The sequence below is a fragment of the Hippocampus comes genome, unplaced genomic scaffold (assembly GCF_001891065.2).
Source record: "Hippocampus comes isolate QL1 unplaced genomic scaffold, H_comes_QL1_v1.1 scaffold29, whole genome shotgun sequence".
Lineage (NCBI taxonomy): Eukaryota > Metazoa > Chordata > Actinopteri > Syngnathiformes > Syngnathidae > Hippocampus > Hippocampus comes.
Genome location: NW_017805820.1, coordinates 854,800 through 877,062, shown reverse-complemented (window position 1 = coordinate 877,062; position 22,263 = coordinate 854,800). Strand labels below are relative to the sequence as shown.

The 22,263-nt window shown below is 41.5% G+C and overlaps 3 protein-coding genes across 3 annotated transcripts in view; 2 read left to right on the top strand and 1 right to left on the bottom strand.

Annotated features, from left to right (window-relative positions):
- The first annotated feature begins 221 nt into the window (after positions 1–221).
- Positions 222–3,622, top strand: dus4l (dihydrouridine synthase 4-like (S. cerevisiae)). The gene is made up of 6 exons (XM_019885941.1): positions 222–563; positions 771–892; positions 988–1,105; positions 2,086–2,208; positions 2,275–2,501; positions 2,583–3,622. Exons 1-6 carry the CDS (start codon positions 475–477, stop codon positions 2,846–2,848), a joined length of 945 nt encoding a protein of 314 aa, XP_019741500.1. The 5' UTR covers positions 222–474; the 3' UTR covers positions 2,849–3,622.
- A 396-nt stretch (positions 3,623–4,018) lies between these two features.
- On the top strand, positions 4,019–10,083 carry bcap29 (B cell receptor associated protein 29). The gene is made up of 8 exons (XM_019885942.1): positions 4,019–4,152; positions 4,544–4,654; positions 5,768–5,868; positions 6,605–6,752; positions 6,834–6,969; positions 7,576–7,678; positions 8,664–8,764; positions 8,867–10,083. The coding sequence occupies exons 2-8, from the start codon at positions 4,563–4,565 to the stop codon at positions 8,900–8,902; spliced, it is 717 nt and encodes a 238-aa protein (XP_019741501.1). The 5' UTR covers positions 4,019–4,152; positions 4,544–4,562; the 3' UTR covers positions 8,903–10,083.
- A 2,184-nt stretch (positions 10,084–12,267) lies between these two features.
- The window catches only part of slco1c1 (solute carrier organic anion transporter family, member 1C1), an 18,401-nt gene continuing 8,405 nt past the window's right edge, over positions 12,268–22,263 (bottom strand). Inside the window, exons 4-15 of the mRNA XM_019885940.1 lie at positions 20,015–20,147; positions 19,800–19,921; positions 19,584–19,730; positions 19,334–19,432; positions 18,166–18,408; positions 17,855–18,019; positions 17,469–17,664; positions 16,620–16,785; positions 15,391–15,563; positions 12,869–12,933; positions 12,656–12,773; positions 12,268–12,576 (exon numbers count right to left, since the gene is read on the bottom strand). Of these exons, the coding sequence (XP_019741499.1) occupies positions 12,339–12,576; positions 12,656–12,773; positions 12,869–12,933; positions 15,391–15,563; positions 16,620–16,785; positions 17,469–17,664; positions 17,855–18,019; positions 18,166–18,408; positions 19,334–19,432; positions 19,584–19,730; positions 19,800–19,921; positions 20,015–20,147 (1,865 nt within the window). The 3' untranslated portion in view covers positions 12,268–12,338. The remainder of the gene's footprint in view (positions 12,577–12,655; positions 12,774–12,868; positions 12,934–15,390; positions 15,564–16,619; positions 16,786–17,468; positions 17,665–17,854; positions 18,020–18,165; positions 18,409–19,333; positions 19,433–19,583; positions 19,731–19,799; positions 19,922–20,014; positions 20,148–22,263) is intronic.

Genomic DNA, 22,263 nt, shown 5'->3' with positions numbered 1-22,263 from the left:
CCAAGGAGTGCAATGATTTCAATTTGGAGGAAAACCAACGTCCATATAAAGGGAACATCTATAAAAGCTTGTTGAAATGTTGAAAATTTTTATTTAATTTAAAACCACATTTTTTTCTTTTAATAAGAAATATTTCCACCCGGTCTTGAACGAATGAGAGCGGCAGGCAGTTGTTATATAATTATTAATTTGAAACATACTGTACTTTTAGTTTGATGGCGTCATTTTTCCAAAGCCACGCCCACAAGATTCGGCATGGAAGATGAAAGTGTCTTGTTTTACGTGTTCGAAGCTAAAACTTTGCTCGCACCTCTAGATTTACCAACACAGTGACGTGTTGTCAAAAATGTGCTTGTATTTGATTTGAGGCAGTTAAAGGCAAAGTGACACGGTGCTTCGGAAGCGAGTGCCGACGAATGGGCACTGAGCGGTGTTAGCTGTTTATGCTAAGTGCTAACGCTACGCCTTGGAAGAATGAAGACCACTCACCGCAACAACGTCGTGGGCATGTTTGAAGAAGGAAACGTGGTAAAGATCTGTGCGCCGATGGTTCGTTATTCGAAGTAAGTTGTCATTTATTTTGTCTCTGTGCGTTTACTTATTGATGCTGTTGTGCACCACTGCATTCTACAACCAACGTAATGCAATTAATAAAAATTAATGCATTTGTGCGAGCGTCAGCAGGTTTGTAGCTCTTACCTTGAAACCCGCACATAGTGTTGTAGGGCTCCTCTGTGAATCATTAGCCCTCTGCTATAATTTCTCCACAGACTGGCTTTCAGGTCATTGGTAAGGAAGTACAACTGTGACATCTGCTTCACTCCAATGATAGTTGCATCTGACTTTGTGCGATCCATCAAAGCCAGAGACAGTGAATTCACTACTAATGAGTGTGAGTAGGAGTAATTCAGGCAATGTTGAGTGCTGCTAATCGATTGAGAGCTGTTTGATGTTAAAAAAAATGTTTTACTGTTCCTTTTTACCTAGGTGACAGACCCCTAATTGTGCAGTTTGCTGCCCACGACGCCCAGACTCTGGTTGATGCAACGTGTGCAGTTGCACCTTTCTCAGATGGAGTTGATCTCAACTGTGGATGCCCCCAGAGGTGCATGTCTATCTCCTTGCATTGCATTCTTATATTGCATTTACACAGTAGGTCTGCAACAGATTAGAGATGTCATAAATACTTAACAACTAATTGATAATCAAATTAATCGACAACTATTGTAATAATCAAGTAACAGGTGTCAAAGTCCAGTCCTCGAGGGCCGGTGTCCTGCATGTTTTCCATCTTTCCCTGTTGCAAAACACCCCATCCAAATTATCAGCTCATCAGCAAGCGCCATAGGAGCCTGATAATAATCCTGCAACAACAACAAAAAAAGCCTATTCGGGTGCCATCTTGGAAAAAAAAACTGCTTCACTGAAACTGCAGATCCGAACAACCAGTGATTTATAAAGGAAAATCTTGAGAATGATCAGGGGTGCCTTGTGAGGATAAGCGGATTAGAAAATGGATGGATGGATATATCATAAATTAATGGCGAGTGGTAGGCTCGAAATAAGCAGAGCAGTTTTGTTAAAATCAGTGACTTAAATTGAGCAGCAACTTTCTCATTTTGAAGAGCTATTTTTTGCAGGTTAATCCCAGAGACCTGAAACAAGGATTTTATTAATGATCTGTACTTTTGTAATGAGTTTGTTTGTGTTGTTTGGGCAAACGTTGGGTGTGCATTCATCACCCACTGGCGTAAGACATCAAGTTTACATTGACTGGGCAGTCACACTGGCACGTATCCTATACGCATCAGATTTGTATCCGTATTTGGAAGGGCCCTGATCCCAAGTTGATGATATTTGGTTCCATACGGGGAGGGCGGGGGTGTATTTTCGCTGCCACGATGTATGTCCCAATTGTCCCACTTGGGAGCAAGTGTCACTTGAACCATGCAGTGTAAATCCAGCTTTACAATACTTTTTCCACTCTTTTGGTCTCAGTATTTATCAGAATCAATATATTTATTAAGCCTGCTTAAGTATGGCAGCAGCAACCTCTTTGAGTTGTATGAAATATCTTGTCTTCAGATGGGCCATGTCTGCGGGATATGGTGCGTGCCTTATCAACAAGCCTGAACTGGTTAAAGACATGGTCAGACACGTCAGGAACCAAGTGGACAATCCAAACTATACAACATCCATTAAAATAAGGTAAACGAGAAAGCTATTCAGACCTGAATTTAAAAAAAGAAGATAATAATTCAATTTAATCTGTAGAATTCACAATGACCTGAGGAAGACAGTTGATCTGTGCCAGAAGGCTGAGTCAGCAGGTGTGGCGTGGATAACCGTGCACGGTCGTACGTCGGAGGAGCGCCACCAGCCAGTCCACTACGACGCCATAAAGACAATCAAAGACAGCGTGTCCATTCCGGTCATTGCCAACGGGGACATCAAGTACCCACGCGATGTGGAGTCTATTCACCAGCTCACCGGTGTAGATGGTGAGTTTTTTTTTTTTTTTTTTTTTAATTGCTTTGGTAAAAATATCAATTTGAAATTAATTTCCTGGCGATTTGTTTTAGGTGTGATGGTAGCGCGAGGATTGCTCGCTAACCCGGCGTTGTTTGCGGGGCATGAAGATACACCTTTGGAGTGTATATGGGACTGGGTGGACATCTCTGTTCAGCAGGGCACTCCATTTACGTGCTTCCACAATCATCTCATCTACATGCTTGAAAGGGTTAGCTCCCAGCCTGAAAGAAAAGTATTCAATTCTTTATGTAGTACATCAGCTGTAATTGACTACCTACAGAGTACATATGGTTCAGTGTATGATTTGGTCACATGAGCATCCGTCCATCTTCGATTGCATTTGTGTCACTCGGGTCAGAGGTGAGCTGGAGCCCATCACTGCTGACTTCAGGGCAAAGGACACCCTGACGTGGTCACCAGCCAATTGTCTGTCACATATAGGCAAAGAAATATTCACACTCGCGTGTCAAATTAAACTTTACTTGCATAGCATCTTTCATACATGAATACTGTTTCACTGTAAAGTAGGGCTGAAACCCGAGTAATTCGAGTACCTCAGACTAAAAAAAAATGCTCAAGTCATTTTTCTGCCTTGGGTAACCATTTATTGAGTGTACACTGTCAAAAAGTCAAGCCAACTACGACAAGTGTTCATACTAAAGTGGATGGATTGATTAGCCAATTATTTAATCAGTGAAAAATGTAAAAATGCTAATTTTACTGTTTGTATGTTATGAAAATCTGTGAATTTTAATACAATATATGCCCATTTTAGTTTTACTTACAATTTAATTATTAATAAATAACCGGTCAGTTCATTTTTTTAGTAGTATTTTAATTATTTTCAGTACTTCAACTAAGAAGTTATTAAAAAAAAAAAGTAAACAAGTACGCATTTTGACCAACCAATTTGAGGGGATAAAACAAGCTTCAATAACGGAACAAAGAGGAACATATTGTAAACGTAGCGTAGCATTAGATGCATGCATGGTTTTGGACCTCTTGACTGTGAGGCACGTGTGTTAACCACTCATCCTGCTAATTTGTGGTCAGTTGTAACACTGTGAATAAAGCTACAGATTGACCCCTGTGTTGATGTCATGACACTTGTTTTGTTCTCTGCTGTGCTATCATATTAAACTAATTACATATGATTTAATACTTAGTTGTGAGGATTCAATCGACTTGTTTACACATTTACAGGATTAATGCATTAGTGCATTTAAAAACAACAAAAACTTTTAAATGATATTTGACTGGACCAGAACTGACGGAAGTCAGTTTCTTTCACAATAAAAGCACTTTAGGAGCACTCAATGCACCCTTCAGGGATTATAGTTATTTCGTTCACAGCAAAGAGTACTTTGTCAAATTTGACATTTTTGTGCCCCAACTACCACTATTTTTGCCACAATACGTACCTCATGACTACATGTCATTTTAATCTAAAAGGAAGCAGCGGAAGGCACGCTTCCTACTTCCTACCGGAAGCATAGAGGCGGTTGCATGAAGCAGGAAGTGTGTGTGGCAAACAGATCGACTGATACAACTTTGTGCTCCCAGTATTGTTTTAGTCAAAAGTTGGAAAGTCCGTTGAGACGTCGATTGTGCGCTTTCCTGGTAAGTCAACAAGGCATATTCTTCCAGTGCAGCCTGTATGAAACGCAGTCTTATGGTTTTAAATAACGCAGGTTAGAAGTTTGGCTGGCGGTCACTTTAAATTTGCCGTGCAGTGGGAAATGTAAGCAAGTGCGAATAATTTTCTCGTGTAGTCGCAGCCGTTCCTTTTATGAGGAGTATTTTACGTCTATTGTTGTTTGTGACGGCGTGGCGCCGCGTAATGTACTGTAATGCAAACTCAGTCTTGAGTCATGCATGACCTGTTGACAGACTGGTAGAGAACTCTCCTGATGAAGATGGACCACGCCTTTCATTGGACCTGTCGCAAAGATGACGGAGGTTGTAAAACCAGTGTGCGCTAATCTTGCCCTTTTGCATTTTTTTTTTCAAGTTGACCTAACCTCCGAAAGATGACGCTGCAATGGACCGCTGTGGCCCTCTTCCTCTATATGGAGATAGGCATCCTTTGCATCCTCTGCCTGCCCTTCATCTCAGCTAAGCGGTGATATACATTGTTTTATAAGCAACTACATCGTTAAAACACACACACGGAAAAGGAGAGCGCACATGACACTTGTTGGGCCAATTTTAAAGCCCCTTTTGATGAAGTCACCATCTCTGAAATGTGTCTAAAAGTTATCCCCAAAACAGGGGTGCTCAACTTTTTGGAATTACTTTTCACGCAGCCAACCTCTCGAGATCGACCACAAAGTGTCAACTGTTGACACCTCAAACCTGCACACCTCGTGATGGCAGAATTAATCTTGAAGCATTCCAACCAATTGATCTGCTCATGGTTCAAAGTTTCATGGTGTTATGGCGCCATCATGTGGTCAAAAACAGGATTACATCTACAGTACACAGAATGAAATAAGATTGGAGGCTAAACAGTGACAATTTGACCACATTGCAGTTTTAGCAGTTGGTGCGTAGTGCAAGTATGTCTTAATAATATGTTTATAAATAAATATCAGAATTTAAAACTGTCAAAATCTGTTCAGGCATCAAGCCCATGACACTGTGAGTGAAAGAGCATAAGTGTATACTCTCATGCAACAAGTACATACAACGATATAATGACTACACATGTACTGGCCGCAATAAAAAATAAACACAACTGCTAACCATACACAAGAACTTTTATGTATTCTTTTGTTACACACAGAGTGACTCCTGAACTCGCAAGGTAACATGAAGTTCACTCCATACGATAACACCTGCCAAAATGTACAAGGTCTCGAGTGTTAGGAGAGAAGGATATGTTGAATGCGCCAGCGACATTATCCGAACAAACAGAGGCCTCGTATGTCATCGGTTATGTGAATTTCTTCTCAATGACACACACTCTAAATCCAGGCTTCATTTGGCACGCCCACTTTTGCTCCGAAGCCTGTTTTCATTTGGCACATCACTACCACACAACTTTCTCAGGTTTCATGAACTAACCTCACAACATTTTTTCGTCACACAGCCACTTGACATCGCATCACTGCACTCCATCATCACGTCATTTCTGGGATCAATGCATGATAAATTGTGTGTGTGTGTGTGTGTGTGTGTGTGTGTGTGTGTGTGTGTGTGTGTGTGTGTGTGTGTGTGTGTGTGTGTGTTTCAGGTGGCAGAGCATTTTCAATTTGAGGATCTGGAGCCCGGTTGCCCACTTTTCAAACAAAGTCTTCCTTACAATGATTATCATACTTATTGTCCTTTTCCTTGGTAAGTGCAATCATAGTTGTCTAGGAATTATTGAAATAAATAAATAGCTGCACACTGAATTGCGCACAATCAGTTATAATGTGCTGATTAACCATCAATTTTGGGGGGGGGATTAACGATGTTTCCGGTTCTACTATCGTCATCATTATTATTATTATTATCCATCCATCCATTTTCTGATCCGCTTTTCCTCACAAGGGTCATGGGGTGTGCTGGAGGCGGTCCCGTCTGTCTTCGGGCAGGAGGCTGGACACACCCTGAACTGGTTGCCAGCCAATCGCAGGGCACACATAGGCGAACAATCATCCGTGCTCGCAATCACACCTAATGACAATTTAGAGTGTTCCATTAACCTGCCAGGCATGTTTTTGGAATGTGGGAGGAAACCGGAGTACCCGGAGAAAACCCACATAGGCGTGGGGAGAACATGCAAACTCCACGCAGGGAGGCCAGGGCCGGAATCGAACCCTGCACCTCTGCACTGTGAAGCGGACGTGCTAACCAGCCTACTACCGTGTCTCGCTATTATTATTATTATTGTTATAGTTATATTTTTTGCTTTATTTTTACTGGTACCCGTCGTTGATGGCATCACAAGGGAAAGCTAATCACGCTTTTTTTGGAGTTCATCCCACTGATGAATCACAAATCTGAAATTTCCCAAAATGTGTTTTTGATCATTTGAATCTTATGAAAGATGATGGCGTGACAGCATGGTCTGTTTCTCCTTCTGTAGATGCAGTACGCGAGGTGAGAAAGTACTCGGTTAAAAATCTCGGCACAGATGCCAAGCTGCTGCCCAACATGCATGACCACATGCATATGAAGCTTTTCCGGGCACAGCGGAACCTTTACATATCTGGCTTCGCCGTCTTCCTCTGGCTGTGAGTCTTTGCTTCACTCTTACAGAAAAACATACATAGACCAATCAGTTTAAACCTTTTATTTGTTTACTTTGTAAAAAGGGTTATGAAGCGAGTGGTTACCTTGATTAACCAACTGGCTTCAGTGTCTGGGACCACCACTGCCCTGCAGGCGCAGGCTGAAAATGCAAACAAAACTGCCCAAAAGTACTTGGAAGACAACGAGCTGCTGAAGAAGGTACCCTCGATAGATAGATAGATGGGGTTGGTAGGAAAACAGATTGGAATCGCAAAATGAATTTTGATTTAAAGGATGTAAGTGTAGCGATACACACAAATGAACCAGTCTCAATATCGAGTGAACCGGTCAAAAACTGATCTAAAGTCATAAATTGGTTTGATGTTGCTGATGATTTGTTCTTTCTTCGAATTTTTTTATGACGCTAGCTTCACGTTAGCTTCCTGTGAGAACTACCTTTAACGTTCACCCACTGGCTGTTTATTTTCGCCGTTTCACGCCGCGTGTGTTGAGATGTTGCGTAGTATCTCACTGAATTGAACCAAAAACGAATCGTGGCGCTTCAAAATGAACGATCATTGAATTATATCACACCTCATGTATTGATATATGTATTCAGTGTTTTATTTTTTATTTATTTATTTATTTTAAACTGGAGAGATGCACACCCCTAGATAAATGGTGCACTTCCACTCGACCTCAGACCAACCCCACCAGCCTTGTCGCCACGCAGGCTCTTTTAAATTACATTGCATTCATTTTGGATGAATAATTCAACACCACAGAGCTGTTGTAACTTTGTGAAAAAAAAAAAAATCATTCCAGACGCTGATGGAGGGGGCGGGAGATAAAGCAACAGCGGAGGGCATGGAGCTCTTGAGGAAAGAGGTGGAGAAATTGAAAGACGAACTGAAGACGTCAGAAGATGGTGAGTGTGACAGCACTCCACGTGAAATGAGTACACTCAACACCAAGTTTTGATTATTTGTTTTTTCTGACTGATGAGCTTCAAGCCATCAATAGATTGTCACATCTGATTAGCAAACATGCCACAGTGGACCAATGAAACTGTCCCGAGTCGGACCTCATTCTCAATAGTCATCAGCTATTTGTGGTTGGAGCGTACACACGAGAGGGAGGAGCCGGCCGCCTGACAGAGAATGCGGAAGTTTGTTTGCGTAGCGGTGCGCAGCTGTGTAAGGAGTCATTGAGAATTAAATGAAGTATCTTGACTTGAGTTCAATGAGCATAAGGAACGAAATTACGGGAATCATAAAAATTTAGAGGCGGCACTATTGTTTAATGGTTAGCACATACGCCTCACAGTGCACACGTTGATTCCGGCCGGCCCTGGATTTCCTGTGTGGAGTTTGCATGTTCTCCCCGTGCCTGCGTGGGTTTTCTCGGGGTACTTCGGTTTCCTCCCACATTCCAAAAAAATGCATGGCAGGTTAATGGAACACTCTTAAATTGTCCCTTGGTGTGATTGTGAGCGTGAATGGTTGTTTGTCTGTGTGCCCTGCGATTGGCCGACAGCCAGATCAGGGTGTGCCCCCCCCCCCCGCTTGCTCTCCGAAGACATCTGGCATAGGCTCCAGCGCGCCTGCGACCCTTGTGAGGAGAAGCGGATTAGAAAATGGATGGATGCATAAAAGCATCCAAAAATTGTTCTTGTGTTCTCTGGAAAAGTAAACAAAACATTTGAGGCCATTTTCACTGACATCTGTTCCCTCAAGCATGTTAGGGCGTGTGCTGGTTGCACAAACTGCCATGCGCCACAGTGGTCAAACAAACAATACTTTGCTTCACAACCCCCCACCCCCATTTGAGATGTTTGTTGAACCGTGACAAAGCTATTTGCTCCGCTGTTTGGTTTTAATCTCTGATGTGTGGTTCATGTGTTTCAAATGCAGCGCTGAAGAAGTCTGAGTGCGATGCGGATGGATTGAAGAAACAGACAGACGGTCTCGCTAGGGAGTACGACAGACTGCTTCAAGAACATCAGGAGCTTCAGGTGATGCTTTTTCCTAAAAACAGCTCGACAGATGCCTCAGGTCAAATATGAACCAACAACGACAAAGTAACTTTGTCCCCTGTACTCCTTTTTGACTTCCAGAATGTTCAAAGTCCTGTGAACAAAAAAGAAGACTAGCCTGTGGAACAAGCACTCCACTGACCACCTGAAGTACACACAACCTTTTTAATGGCGCACTTTTTCCTCCCCAAAGCGAATCTTTTTGGGTCTCCTGTCGCCTGACTATCTTCAAGGGGAGTTTCACGCCCACTTTCCTTTTTCTTTCTGGCACTGCGACTAAGACGATTGCTGCTGGAGTCAATGCTCTCTCTTTTTAGTTGGGAACTTCTCTGGAGCGATATTGGCATGCTTTTCCAAGAGGGAAAAAAAGGCCCATTCAGCATGCCTTCAGCTGAGTCTTTCTCGGAAATTGTTTCTCAATCTCTGAATGGATCATTCCCTTCTTCCTGACCTCCATCACTCGTGAAAAGTTGCTGTTTTCATACGTTTACATTTATTCGGATGTGCACTGAGAAATCGTTATGTTCTCATTAACTTTAATTTTACATGGTGAAGCATAGTGGTAACAATTTCCAACGTCAAGCAAATTCCCCCATGGCCATCCTTGTCTTAAATTGAAGATGTGAAATGAAAAAAATGTGTTATGGAATGTTTTTGTGGTATGTTATGGTACAGTGTACGGGTTTTGCCACACGGGACGTTGAATGTTGACACCCAAATTCACCAATGTTTCACTTCGTCTATGGGGAATGGGCTTTCTGCATACCTTGTTCATTTTGCTAGTCAAGTATTGTAAATCAACATGTCTGTCGGGAAGTTGCAGAATGTTTTTGATGATTTTAATTTTTTTGTATGGGTTTTTTTTTGTTGCTGTTTGTTTTGCAAGGTGGCCTCTTATACAAAAGCAGCCCAACACATTTTTAGGATTGGTTATTAAAAGTTATATTGAAATGTATTCAATTTTACAAAAGTAATCCTGAACATTTAAATACATTCTGATTTTTTTTTTTGTGATGTAAGTTACATGATGGATAACTTCCTTCTGGAAAGCCTCATCGCCACTGTTAGTCTGTACATAATACTTGTGCCTGACACGGCCCAATTCAAAAGACAGTAGTCACAATACATTTGAAACTCCCATTTGGTTAAACAGCGCATATCGTCCATCGAGACAAAGTCTTCCAAACAATATTCTCGACATTTATGAGGGCATTATACATACATACATATTCTGAATGTACAATTGCTCAGTGTATCAGGAGGATGTCCCGCTCCAGAAAAAAATCTCGTGAACACCTGAGAACATCATGTCTGTTGGGTTTTGGCATCAGTTTCTGCACACGCACGCACACAACCCCCCAGCCCCAATTGTCACAAAACAAAGCCACTGGTGTAAAGTCCAACGATGTTGAGGTAGAGCTAAAAACATATCAGCAATATAAATGAACTACAGTATTTGCGTCACAGTAGAACCATCGCTGGAAAGCCGAGGGCAATGTTTGGCGCAGCTTATCGCATGGAAACTCCCATACAGCACAGGGCAAGCGGGGCAGTAAGCGATCGCCATGGTGACCGCAAATGCCAATTGGAGTGCCTATTAGCGAAGCAAAGCGCTGCCTAGAACTGTTGCTAAGCATTACGGTCCAGTTAGTATGCCAGCATTCTGTTCAATCTTGTCTTAGTAGGGCTAGAGCAGTGCGGTGTGAGTCACAAGTTGGGTCTGGAATTGGCATTATGGATCCACTTTGGGCACTTCAGTGATTGCCTTCTGATTCTGAGGTTAAGGGTTCAAATATCAGCTCTGTCCTTACTGTGTGGTGTTTTCACGTTCTGTCTTTGCATTCAAAATAGATAAATAATCGGATCCCTGATGGTTGTTATTAGCGTTGCTAAAATGTCCATTTTGATGGGAGTCAAAGTGAAAATGCTGGAAAGGCCAAGAGTCCCAATAAATCTGGAGGGTGGGTCCCTCTGTTTTTCTGACCTTGTGCTGGTGTTGGGGCAGCAGTCTTCCTTGGAGGAGACTGGACACTGATATGACAATCCAGACACTTAGCACACAACCTCCCGATGCAGTACTGTCCGTAACCCCCCGCAAGGCACTTTCTGGCACAAAACATTCAGGGTGTTAGAGTGGCGGTCAAGGCAGCGGCGATGTTCCTTGTACTCTCGCTGCTCTCCTCTAATGCCGCCCAAATTTCAGTTACATGCACTTATTGTACGGGGTCCAGGGCTGGGCATACTATTGGTGGTGTCCTCTGAACCTTGTGCTCACCAGTTGGCAGTTACCAGTGTATACCGTAGGTCTGTTGGATTCAGTCGCTGTTGTTTTTCTCTGATTTTTTTCATATAACAATCTTTGTGATCCTTTTGTCCTCCCGGACTGTCCCCACACTCAAATTCTTTTAAACGGCTGTAACTGCTACTACACACCAGTAGCCTTCGCAAGGCCGAAAAGGTTTAGTATCGGGTCCTCCTTTGCTCACAGGGTCTGGCAATGGCTTCCCAATCCACAAACGGATACGTTTCAACTCCAAAATCAAGGGTGCCGTATGGGGGAGAAAAGTGAGGACGATTCGAAGGCCTGAGAACATTGGATTTTGAATTTGCGGTGTTGAAGTGGTGGGGCCCATTGTGATGATGGTTTCTTGTAGCCAAATCCTTGGCTGAAACAATGGCTTTATTTTGCTCAGTTGTCCTTTCTCCGCCCCGTTTCAAACCTTGTACTGTCCAGCAGCGTTTCCCCAAAACATACATGTTACATGTCCATACCACACAAACTGCAAAGAAGGGAGGATATCAAAACTCGAACGTTGCACAGCAAAACAGTTCCAGTGCTGTAAGATATTCAGGTCCCCTGTCCAGCATGACTTCTTGGCAAAGTGTACAGGTTAAAAAAAAAGAACTACCAAACATGTTCAAACATTATTTTTCCCAACCTGTTTTTTGAGGAAAACGCTTGACGGTATATTACTTATTATTCAAGAAGATATATGTAATTTTATTTTTTAAATGCAATTTTAATGAGCCTCAATTATTTTCACATTTTCTTATTTGCGGGCTGGCACATTATCGCTCGTGAGTAGCGGGGGTCCACCGCATATGTGGGAAATGTGACATTCACTTGTTCAAATTACACTTACAACTTGATCCTCATAATGTTCCAACTTTCCTTTTTTTTTTTTTTTAAAAAGATGAGTTTATTCTCTGACTTTGCAGCTTGATTTTGCTGATGGTACAGGTTTTTTTTTTCCTCTGTCCTGTTGTACTTTTAGTGTTGCATTATTATTCCTTCATACACAGAGTGATATTTATTTATTTTAGAAAAAACAAATATATTTCAGTGGGATATTCAACCACAGTATATCAAACCTCTCTCAAATCCTCAACGCACGTGAAAGAGTCAGTATAGAATTTATGCTTTAAATAGTCACTGCAAATGTGTGTGTGTGTGTGTGTGTGTGTGTGTGTGTGTGTGTGTGTGTGTGTGTGTAGATAAGTTTGTTCATTTATGTGTGATGAAAAGGAGGTTGGTGGTGCTTGGGGGGGTCAATCACAGTCGTGTCTCGCGGTCTGTGCCGTTTTCTGAGGTTCTTTGCAATTTCTCGGAATTTGAGAGTCCAAGTTCTTCCTTTCTAAGCGCTTCCAGCTCTGTTCCGCCATTGGCTTGAGATCCACGAAGGGCGGCGTGCTCCTCCTCCTTCAGCTGCCTGCTGAGCAGGATGAAGCCCGGAATGCAAATGAGAAATGAGATCGTCCGCAGGCTTAGAGTGAGACCCAGGTAAGCTATCCTATGGAAAGAATTGAAAACACCGTGGAGGGTACATACCTTATACAGCACGTATTGCTTTACGCTGAATAGAGATTTACCTGTACTTTGTCGTGTTGTAGAGTCGACAAGCTCCTCTTCCACCGCAGCGTTTCCGACCCCATTTCAGACATGTGGTGTCAATGATTGCTCCAAAGTAAATGGGGGCTGGGATTCCAGCTGTACAAGGACATTATTTCAGCCCTCAGGCAAACGGTACATGATCTCATGGTTGACAACAGTATTACTTGTGGATACATTTTGAAAGACCTTACCAAGCGTATGTGTTGCTAGAGCATGGAATCCCAAGGCAAAAGATTTCAGCTGGGGTTTGATGCACCTATGAGAAAGAGATTTGGAATGTTTTTTTTTTTTTTTTTAAGAGTCATTTGGTGAAATGTGTTTGAAAGAATCAGCAACAAAAAGTGCATTGAAAGATTAACATTTAAGGAAGAATATATATATATATATATATATAAAATATACACATTTACATTTTTTTGTTGGGGGGAGGGGTATTTTCTTTTTTTTTTGCATTTGAGAATCTGAAATTCCCCTTGGAATTTTGACCTCAAAATGTTCCGGTCAAACGTAAAGAAAAGTGTAGGTTCGGTACTACTTGCTTTGTTTGTGAATACTGTAGATCAGGGGTGCCCCAGCTCCGGTCTGGTACATTTTACAGAATGACTCCATCCAGAGCAGCATGGTAAACTGGTGATTTACATGGCTCCATATTGTTATTCTGACATTTGTGGGGTGTCTTCATCTTCCTCCCACATTCCAGTCACAAGAGTCTCTAATCGGGGGTAGTCAAGCTCAATCGCATCGGGAGCCAAAACTCAAAACACCCTTTTGTTCACAGGCCAAAAGGATTCACCACTTATTGGACAAAACTAAATGTTTTTTTTTTTGTTTGTTTTTTTTAACCTAAAAACACAGTATATAATAATACAGTATTCTAAAATAAATCAACTTAAAATAAGTATTTTTGGCCAATTAATTGCATCTAAATTGTACAATTGAATTTCCTGCCGTGGATGTTTCTTGTGCCCAGGATACTTGGCAACTTCTATTTGATTCTCAGAAGGGACTGCAGATGTTCCTCAAGTTAGGCGACTCCTAAATGAGGTTTGATCATCGCAGCCAACAGATTTCCACTCAGATAAACTTTTGGACTCCACAGTTGCCAGAAGGCTTCATGAGGCTTGCTAAAATGTGGACCAAAATTTCAAATTCTCATCTGTAATAAATAAGAGAGATATTGTCAACATGTTCTTGTTTCCAAACACCCCATTACAGTAACTTAAACAATAGTTCAATAAACTGTTATTCTTAACTTCTTTATACGATTTCAGTCATAATGGCCCTCCGACGGAAATGGTCACTAAAATGTGGCCCGCGAGGAAAATGGGTCTAAATAGTCTATTTGCTAAAGTCTAAGTGTGTTGGTATGCGAAGTCTGTAAATAGGGACATAATCATGAGCTGGCTGGCGGTCAAGCCACAATACTGTGCGAATCCCTGTTTATGCAATATAACCTTTTTTTTATTTCTCCAACTTCAGGCTGTGTGCTAGCACACTTTTCTTAGAATGAGGTCAGTGCAGACAGTTCAGATAATCAGTTTTTACAAATGATCTCGACAACACAGCAGCCATTGTAATTTGTTATCGCAATCTGGGACACAGAGGACGGTTCCTAACGTCTGCCTCATAACCAAACTAAGCAATCGGGGAAAATCTTATTAGCCTGTTTCCCGAGAAAGTGCTGCATCAAGGTCATGACATTTATCCACGCTTTATGCTGAAACTTGAAGAGACCTAAGACTGCAATTGTGCTAGCAAGGTATTTGTAGTGTATCGGTGATAACAGAGTCAATCTTCAAAAGTAAATTCATTGATTTTAGTGGAAATGGGTGCGTTAATAAATTTTTCCAGTGTGTCATTCGTAGTTTGTCAGCACCCGTCTGTCATCGTCATCATCATTATCATCATCATTTTTTTCAAGCTCAACCAAAACTGTCATTTTCAGTCCGTCGCATCCGTCATCGCTAAATTATCTTGAATTAGTCGTCAGTCAATCGCAGGGCAAAATATAAACAACCACTCAAATTCACATATACACCTACGGACAATCTCGTCATTTATCAAATACCATGCAGGTTTTTGGAGTGCGGGATGAGTACCCAAGTACCCAGAGAAAACACACGTAGGGAGAATATGCAAACTCCAGAGAGGAAGAGCGGAGCCTGGATTCAAACCCACGACCTCCGAACTGTGAAGCGGTAGTGCTAACCATTCGCCCAACGTTGGGAATGACAATGAAATTAAACAACAGCTGTTTTGTTTGCGCACTGACACCAGCATCACAACAGTCTGATCTAATTTGTGAGGAGCAGAAACTGGTCTTTCAACATTTGATAGAGATCATGTGATTGGAAAGAGGCTTTATCAGAAAAAGTTGGCAGATGGTCTAATGGGATTTCCAGCTACAAAGACCCCCCAAAAATCAGCAGAAAGAGCAAATTCCACCCAAATGATAAATAACTCATTGAATTGTGGCATCATGTTTTGTGCTAGATCAAGCAAAAGTCGCTGGAGTCACACACAAATTATGCCTGAGCATACAGTGCAAAGCATTTAATCATGTAGAATCCAAAGCAGCATCACGCCATATGTATGGAGACGTCTCCAAGTAATACAGCACCACAATTCGGTTCACTCACTAATCTCAAAACCTCTCTGATCAAAAGATGTGGAGAAAGAAAAGCTTTATGAAGAGCTTTGGTGCAAGGCTGACCTGATGAGAAGCATGTAGCCCGGCGTTCCTCCCAGAGAGATGATGAAGGAAGTAAGGACGGAGAGAGCCAAGAAGAATGGGAACATCCTGTCGCAGTCTTCCTTATCGGGGCACTGACCTGTATTGGCTGTCAAATTACCGGCCTCACCGATACAGCTACAGTTCGAGAAGACCTGGACAAATGTGCACACGCGTGAATAATTAGAAACGGACGCACCCATCAACTGAACATGAGTGTAGATTCTCAGACATAGCGTTAGATTGTCCATAAAAGTTTTTTTTCTGACAGAGAGTTTGGGGTGAAGATAGTGAAAAAAATAGCGCCCCACCTCATAAAATTCTAGTTACCACATCTCAACCTTAACAGTGGTAGGCATTCTGTCATAACTGACCCCGCCCTTTCCTCTCATGTTTATGTACCTCCATAGGAGGAGTTTGGGTGGTTGTCTCTGTTAGTATGTCCCTCATACTCGCTGCAAGCAACTGCTGATGCTCTTGTTAGGCACTGTCCCTCTCCCTTCACCAGTACATTACCCAGCTGCTCCGTAAAAGCTCCATAATTTGATGCCATATTGGCAAAGTTTGCTTGGCATCTATTGTCGAAATGGGGAGAGCATCCACGAAATACAAATCAGCGCTCATTGACAGTCATGTGAGTTCCTGGATTGTTGTGATCTTATCTTTCCATTTTTGGAACGGATCGTGTCTGATGGTGGTTAGAAGATAACACGAGGGTCAAAACTCTCATTCATCAGATGAGAATGCCTCAAAAATCAGGGTTTTCCTCAGAACAATCCTCTGTCTCGGACACATTCTCCTCTATATCACTTTCACAAAAAGCTGTTCCAAAACCTCATGGACAGTAAACCTTTTTCCAGATGACATTTCTAAGTGAGAGAACATGCAGATTTTCTGCATCAGATTGACCCCTGAGGATCAGCAGTGCATGCAATGTGTGTTCAGAATATTGAAAAAAATATCAGGATCAATTTATGCTTAGTCCGTTGCCCCCATAAAATCAGGAAAAATCATGAAATAAGGAGCAAAAAAAAAAAGTCAACTATTGTTTTTTTTTTTTTTTTTTAATGAGAAACACTGAATGGGATCAAATTGACCCCAAGGATGATAAGGGTTAAACTGCAATTACTATGGAAAACTCAAATTGTCTTGCTAGTGCAACACATCTCCTTGGAGTTGTCTAACATTAGACTTTTTACAGTTGCACTTACTGTGTTTTTCCCTGAGCCGGTGGAGATGGTGCAGCCAGCAAGACAGGGAGAAACATATGTGATGCCATTCCGTCCACAGACTGGGTCCCAGTTATTTGCTGAACAAAAACAATTGGAGTTGCAGGTGGTGAAAACAGAGTGTTTGTCATAAGAGATGCCCTCCATGCTGGAAGAGACAGAAGAAGAGAATATGCGACTAAATACTGGTTGTGATATGGACAGTACCAGAAACTAGTGAGGAACACATGAAGCTTCATGAACCACTTCATTTGTAACTCCTCTCAATGCCGCTCTTGGTTTCCAAATGCAGTGGAAATGTAATCAATTTCTATTGCACTAGCCTTTATCTTTCAATCAAAGAAGTAAAAATTGCTTCATGAAGCTTCAATTTCCCATCAGTACCAGAAATCTTCAAAAGTTGTACACTTTGAGATTTGATGCAAGACTAGTCAAGGAGAGGGCAAAGTATAGCAACGACAGTATTTATTCATTTTTATATTTTTCTGATTCATCGAAATAATTGGGGCGGCCCACCTACTGCCCAAAGACAACTGGGATAGGCTCCAGCACCCCCTGCGAACCTTGTGAGGATAAATCGGATCGGAAAATGGATGGATGGATCTAAATGATTGATTCATTGTAAATATGAAAATAAATATTGGTCAGACATATTTGGCATTTACATTTTACACATTCTCTTTAGATCCATCATTTTGTTGAGAAAAAAAAATTGTTTAAAATGCAAACAAATCAACGGCCGTTCAGCATCCCAGAATGGATTGTATTCAACCAAAGAGGTTCCTCTGTACTCAGCTCATAGTTAATGTAAACAATTGTGCAGCAACTCACCCGTTGTATGGAAGCGTCACTCCGGCTATCCTGGCGTTGTCGCAGCTCATCGCAAAAAAGAACAATGAAAGGACATAACCAAGGAAAGAAGTAACAAAGGCAAACTTTGCTGCTCCCATGATGTTCAGCCTCAACTTCTTCATTAGGAGGCCACCAGAAAAAATCCCAAGTGCAACCGCTGGGATATTAATCACACCTAAGAGTTGTGAACAAAACACAGAATGATGAACACAAATGGAATCACATTCATAATCGAGGCCGAATGAAAGAGAGACATTGAACCTATGCATATTGTTTGGTAAAAAGGCCAGGCAGAATTTTTTAAGTTGTGCTCTTATACGATGCTTCATTAATCTTTCAGACTGTTTTACACAAATCATTCATACCCATTAGAAAGTTAGCCTTTGAGGCGGATTGCCTAAAGTGCTGTTCGATGTACTTGGGTTTGTAGGTGACCATGCCAATAAGCGAGTTGAGCTGGATGATTGTCACACACAAGTAGATCAGGTAAACAGGGTGGGCCAACAGGGTGCGCAGGGTTGGAATAAAGTCTGTGAAAAGACATGAATAGAGCCGCATTATGACTCACACCAGATGACTTTGAGGGCATACGTAGACAAACAACCATCCACGCTCGCGATTACACCTACGAATGATATAGAGTGTAGATAGATATGATAGTCTTAGCTTTTCTCACCTTTAGCCATCTCTATGAAACTGGTGTGCTCTTCCACTGGATACTTGTGCTTCACGGGGGTAGAGTCTTGAATAAAACTTGCCTGCTCCGGCTTTTCTGGAGTGTGTGAGCCCGGAGCCGGCAGCGAACGTGGTAGAAACCAGAATGGAATGGCAGAAATTAAGGTGATGACACCAGCTATGAGGTAGCCCAACCACCAGGCTCCAACCCAACGGGAATCTGCTGGGGTGATTGTGATGGTTTCTGTGTTGGGGTAAACAGAGTGACACATAGTCATCGTGTTTGATGTTCGTATGTTCGTGGCATGTACACAAATGTATCATATTCTGTGTCATATTCTGTGAATTAATGTATTCAACTGCCAACCTTATATTCATTAAAAAAAACAAGTATGGGGAGAGGGGGAATGTTCTCCTGTAAAATTAATTTAAAAAAATTCTCATAAAATTATTACTTCCTGCATGTAAAATGACAGATTTTAATATTAATATTCACATTTTATTCTTGTAAATAAAAAAAAACATTTTTCATGTCAAGATTTTATTCTTGTCATAAAAAAAGACAATTGTTCTTGTAATAATGCAACTTTTTTCCCCCCCATAGATTTACAGTTGGATTCTGGTAAAATTCAAACTTTGCACTGTTTTGTTTCTTCATGACCTTTATCTTAAGCAAGTCACCAACAAAGTGAGGGAAAACTGGCAGAAAGTCATGTTCTCTTACTTCTATGACAAGGAAGATTATGAATGGTATACCCAATTCGAATTTCATGGAAAGACCGACATTTATATTACTATGGACTAAGGTCTGTACTCTGCAGTCTTGTTTTTGCTATAACATAGCCCATATTCTCACTTCCACTCCCTCTGCAGCACTCTATTTGATTGAAAGCAGCTCTGGTTCTTCAACAAGTGATGCTCTTGCCAAACATCTGTTGTGACTCCCACTCAACGACATGTGCTGCACCAGCTATTGTCTTGATAACATCATGCCTATGTTTTATGAAGGGGCGCCTTTAGTTATAATCTCGGAAAGTGCCAGAAAAACAGTGTTTCCAAAAACTCACTTTTCATGAATCACATTGAGATGCTGTGAAAGGTTTAATATTAATAATACATAAGCGTGATCATTCTCTCTAACCAAGAAATGTCAAAATAAACAAACTTACCCATTTTTACAAATCCAATGTCCACATAAATTTTGGCACATAAGGAGCCTAACAGGTAGCCGAAGACAGGCCCCACCACAGAGATGGTCTGTACGCAGCCTAGAATGCCCAAAACACACTCAAATTAACAGACAAATATCATAGGCGAAGATGGATCACATGCAAAGACCATCCACATCCATCAGTTCCCAATTAAATTGATGAAATGTTAGTGTTGTTAATGGGGCCTTATTGAAATTGTTTTTCTTACCCACATACAACGCGGCATTCTCCTCACTAGCAAAGTCATCAATGTAGGAGATTCCAAGGGGTTGAACAGGGGTCTCTCCAATCCCACGGAGGACATTTCCCAGTAGCACATAGATCCACATGGACAGGTTGGTGTCTCCTTCACAATCTGGAAAAAATGATTACATTATGGTACCTGTTTGTGCAGCTGAGTGTGCTGATCTGAGTAGATAGATACCTGTCACTGGCACTTCAGGTAATTGACTATCTAGGTTGAGGTCAGCTGTTGAGCCCGGTGAACATGGGGACGAGGTATGGCTTGAGTTCACAACCCACTGAGCCGCTGATTCAAATTCATAACTGTAACAACAAAGGTTAGAATGAAATTTGAGGAAGAACCAAGTGACTGATTTCCACGATGTTTACGAGACATCAAAGTAGTTCTTTACTCACTGTCCAATGATGAAGTGAGGTAGGGCGATGATGAAGGTACCAATAGACATCAATACACAACCCATTGCAATGATCTTTGGCCGATGGAGCTTGGCACCAAAGTAACTGACAAAGGCGATAACTAACAGGTTACCTGTCGGAAGAAACAAAATATTAGAGATTTTATTGGATACCCAAATTGTTGTATCCAAATAAATGGGTCAGCTACCTTTGTACAGCCGGAAAGCAAAAATTACTTGCATTGAAATAATGACATCAATCTTATTACAGAGAGTAATTACGGTGATCCCTCGCCACGTCGAGCGTCAGGTTTTTGGACTTCAGTGTTTCACGTTTTTTTTTTTTTTCAAAAATTAATTTTAAAAATATGTAAAATTAAAAAAAAAAAATACAGACATATTGCGCAAAGACACGTTTCATCTTCATGCGGGAGAGAGGTAAACGTCTTACAGCTAAGCCCACAATGTACACTACGAATATGTCCACGTCACCAATTGTGAGGATAACAGTTAAAGTTACCGCAGCAGTGCAGTCTGGTTTGAAACAGTGAACAATTGACGACGCAGCAAAGCACAGGAGTTAAATCAATGGTGCAGGCGCTTGAAATAATGACATCAATCTTATTACAGAGAGCAATTACGGTGATCCCTCGCCATGTCGAGCGTCAGGTTTTTGGACTTCAGTGTTTCACGTTTTTTTTTTTTTTTCCAAAAATTAATTTTAAAAATATGTAAAAAGAATTTAAAAAAAAATAGCCATATTGCGCAAAGACACATTTCATCTTGATGCGGGAGAGAGGTAAACGTCTTACAGCTAAGCCCACAATGTACACTACGAATATGTCCATGTCACCAATTGTGAGGATAACAGTTAAAGTTACTGCAGCAGTGCAGTCTGGTTTGAAACAATGAACAATTGACGACGCAGCAAAGCGCAGGAGTTAAATCGATGGTGCAGACGCTCCAATGGAGCGGCCAGTGCTGGTTGGAAATGCCACTGCTTCATTTGCCCATGTTAGGAAAAGGCACAATTTACCACCGTGAGTTATGGAGGTTAGGTTAAAAAAAAAAAAAATGGATGAATATGTGAATGTCAAACTGTAGATACTGTGTGGTGGTCCACTGTATGGAAAACGGATGGATGCATAAACCAATTCTGTTTTCCTCTCCCACTGTGCTCCGTTTTTAACAGAAGTACCATCCTTTCCTCTTTGTATTCATTCATGTTGCCTTGGTAAACGTCTTACAGCTAAGCCCACAATGTACACTACGAATATGTCCATGTCACCAATTGTGAGGATAACAGTTAAAGTTACTGCAGCAGTGCAGTCTGGTTTGAAACAATGAACAATTGACGACGCAGCAAAGCGCAGGAGTTAAATCGATGGTGCAGACGCTCCAATGGAGCGGCCAGTGCTGGTTGGAAATGCCACTGCTTCATTTGCCCATGTTAGGAAAAGGCACAATTTACCACCGTGAGTTATGGAGGATAGGTTAAAAAAAAAAAAAAAAAAAAAAAAGGATGAATATGTGAATATCAAACTGTAGATACTGTGTGGTGGTCCACTGTATGGAAAACGGATGGATGCATAAACCAATTCTGTTTTCCTCTATAATGCTCTCCCACTGTGCTCCGTTCTTAACAGAAGAACCGTCCTTTCCTCTTTGTATTCATTCATGTTGCCTGACTTGTCTGTGTTCCCCTAGCAACAATGCTATAGATGTAACTGGTTGCCTTGACCACATGTGAACATTTATCGACAGGAGAAGCATTAACTACGACGACATGAATGGAATCCAGCTGAAGGATGCTCCAGATCAGTCACCTTCTCAGCTTTGCAAAGAATGTACCAAATTACAGTGGCACCTTGCCTGACGAGGGTTCATTTGTCCTTTGACCACACTCATGACAAAAAGCGGACCAAAGGACTCTTCTGGTGTGAATACATTCAAAATGGTTTACTCCAATAGCATATCTTTATCTGAGAGAAATGTAACTTACTACATAACTACTTCAGAGACGCAGTGAGTTGAATTCAAGATCAACGCAGACGACACCTTATTCACAGGGCATAAATAGAGATGCGTTCACACTCACATTCACACCGTCACTGAGTAAGAACTGAACCGACGCTGCCAGCACCGATACTACACAACCTGTTCAATACAGTATACACATATTATTTTAGTTTTGTCATAAAAAGCGGACCAAAGGACTCTTCTGGTGTGAATACAGTACATCCAAAATGG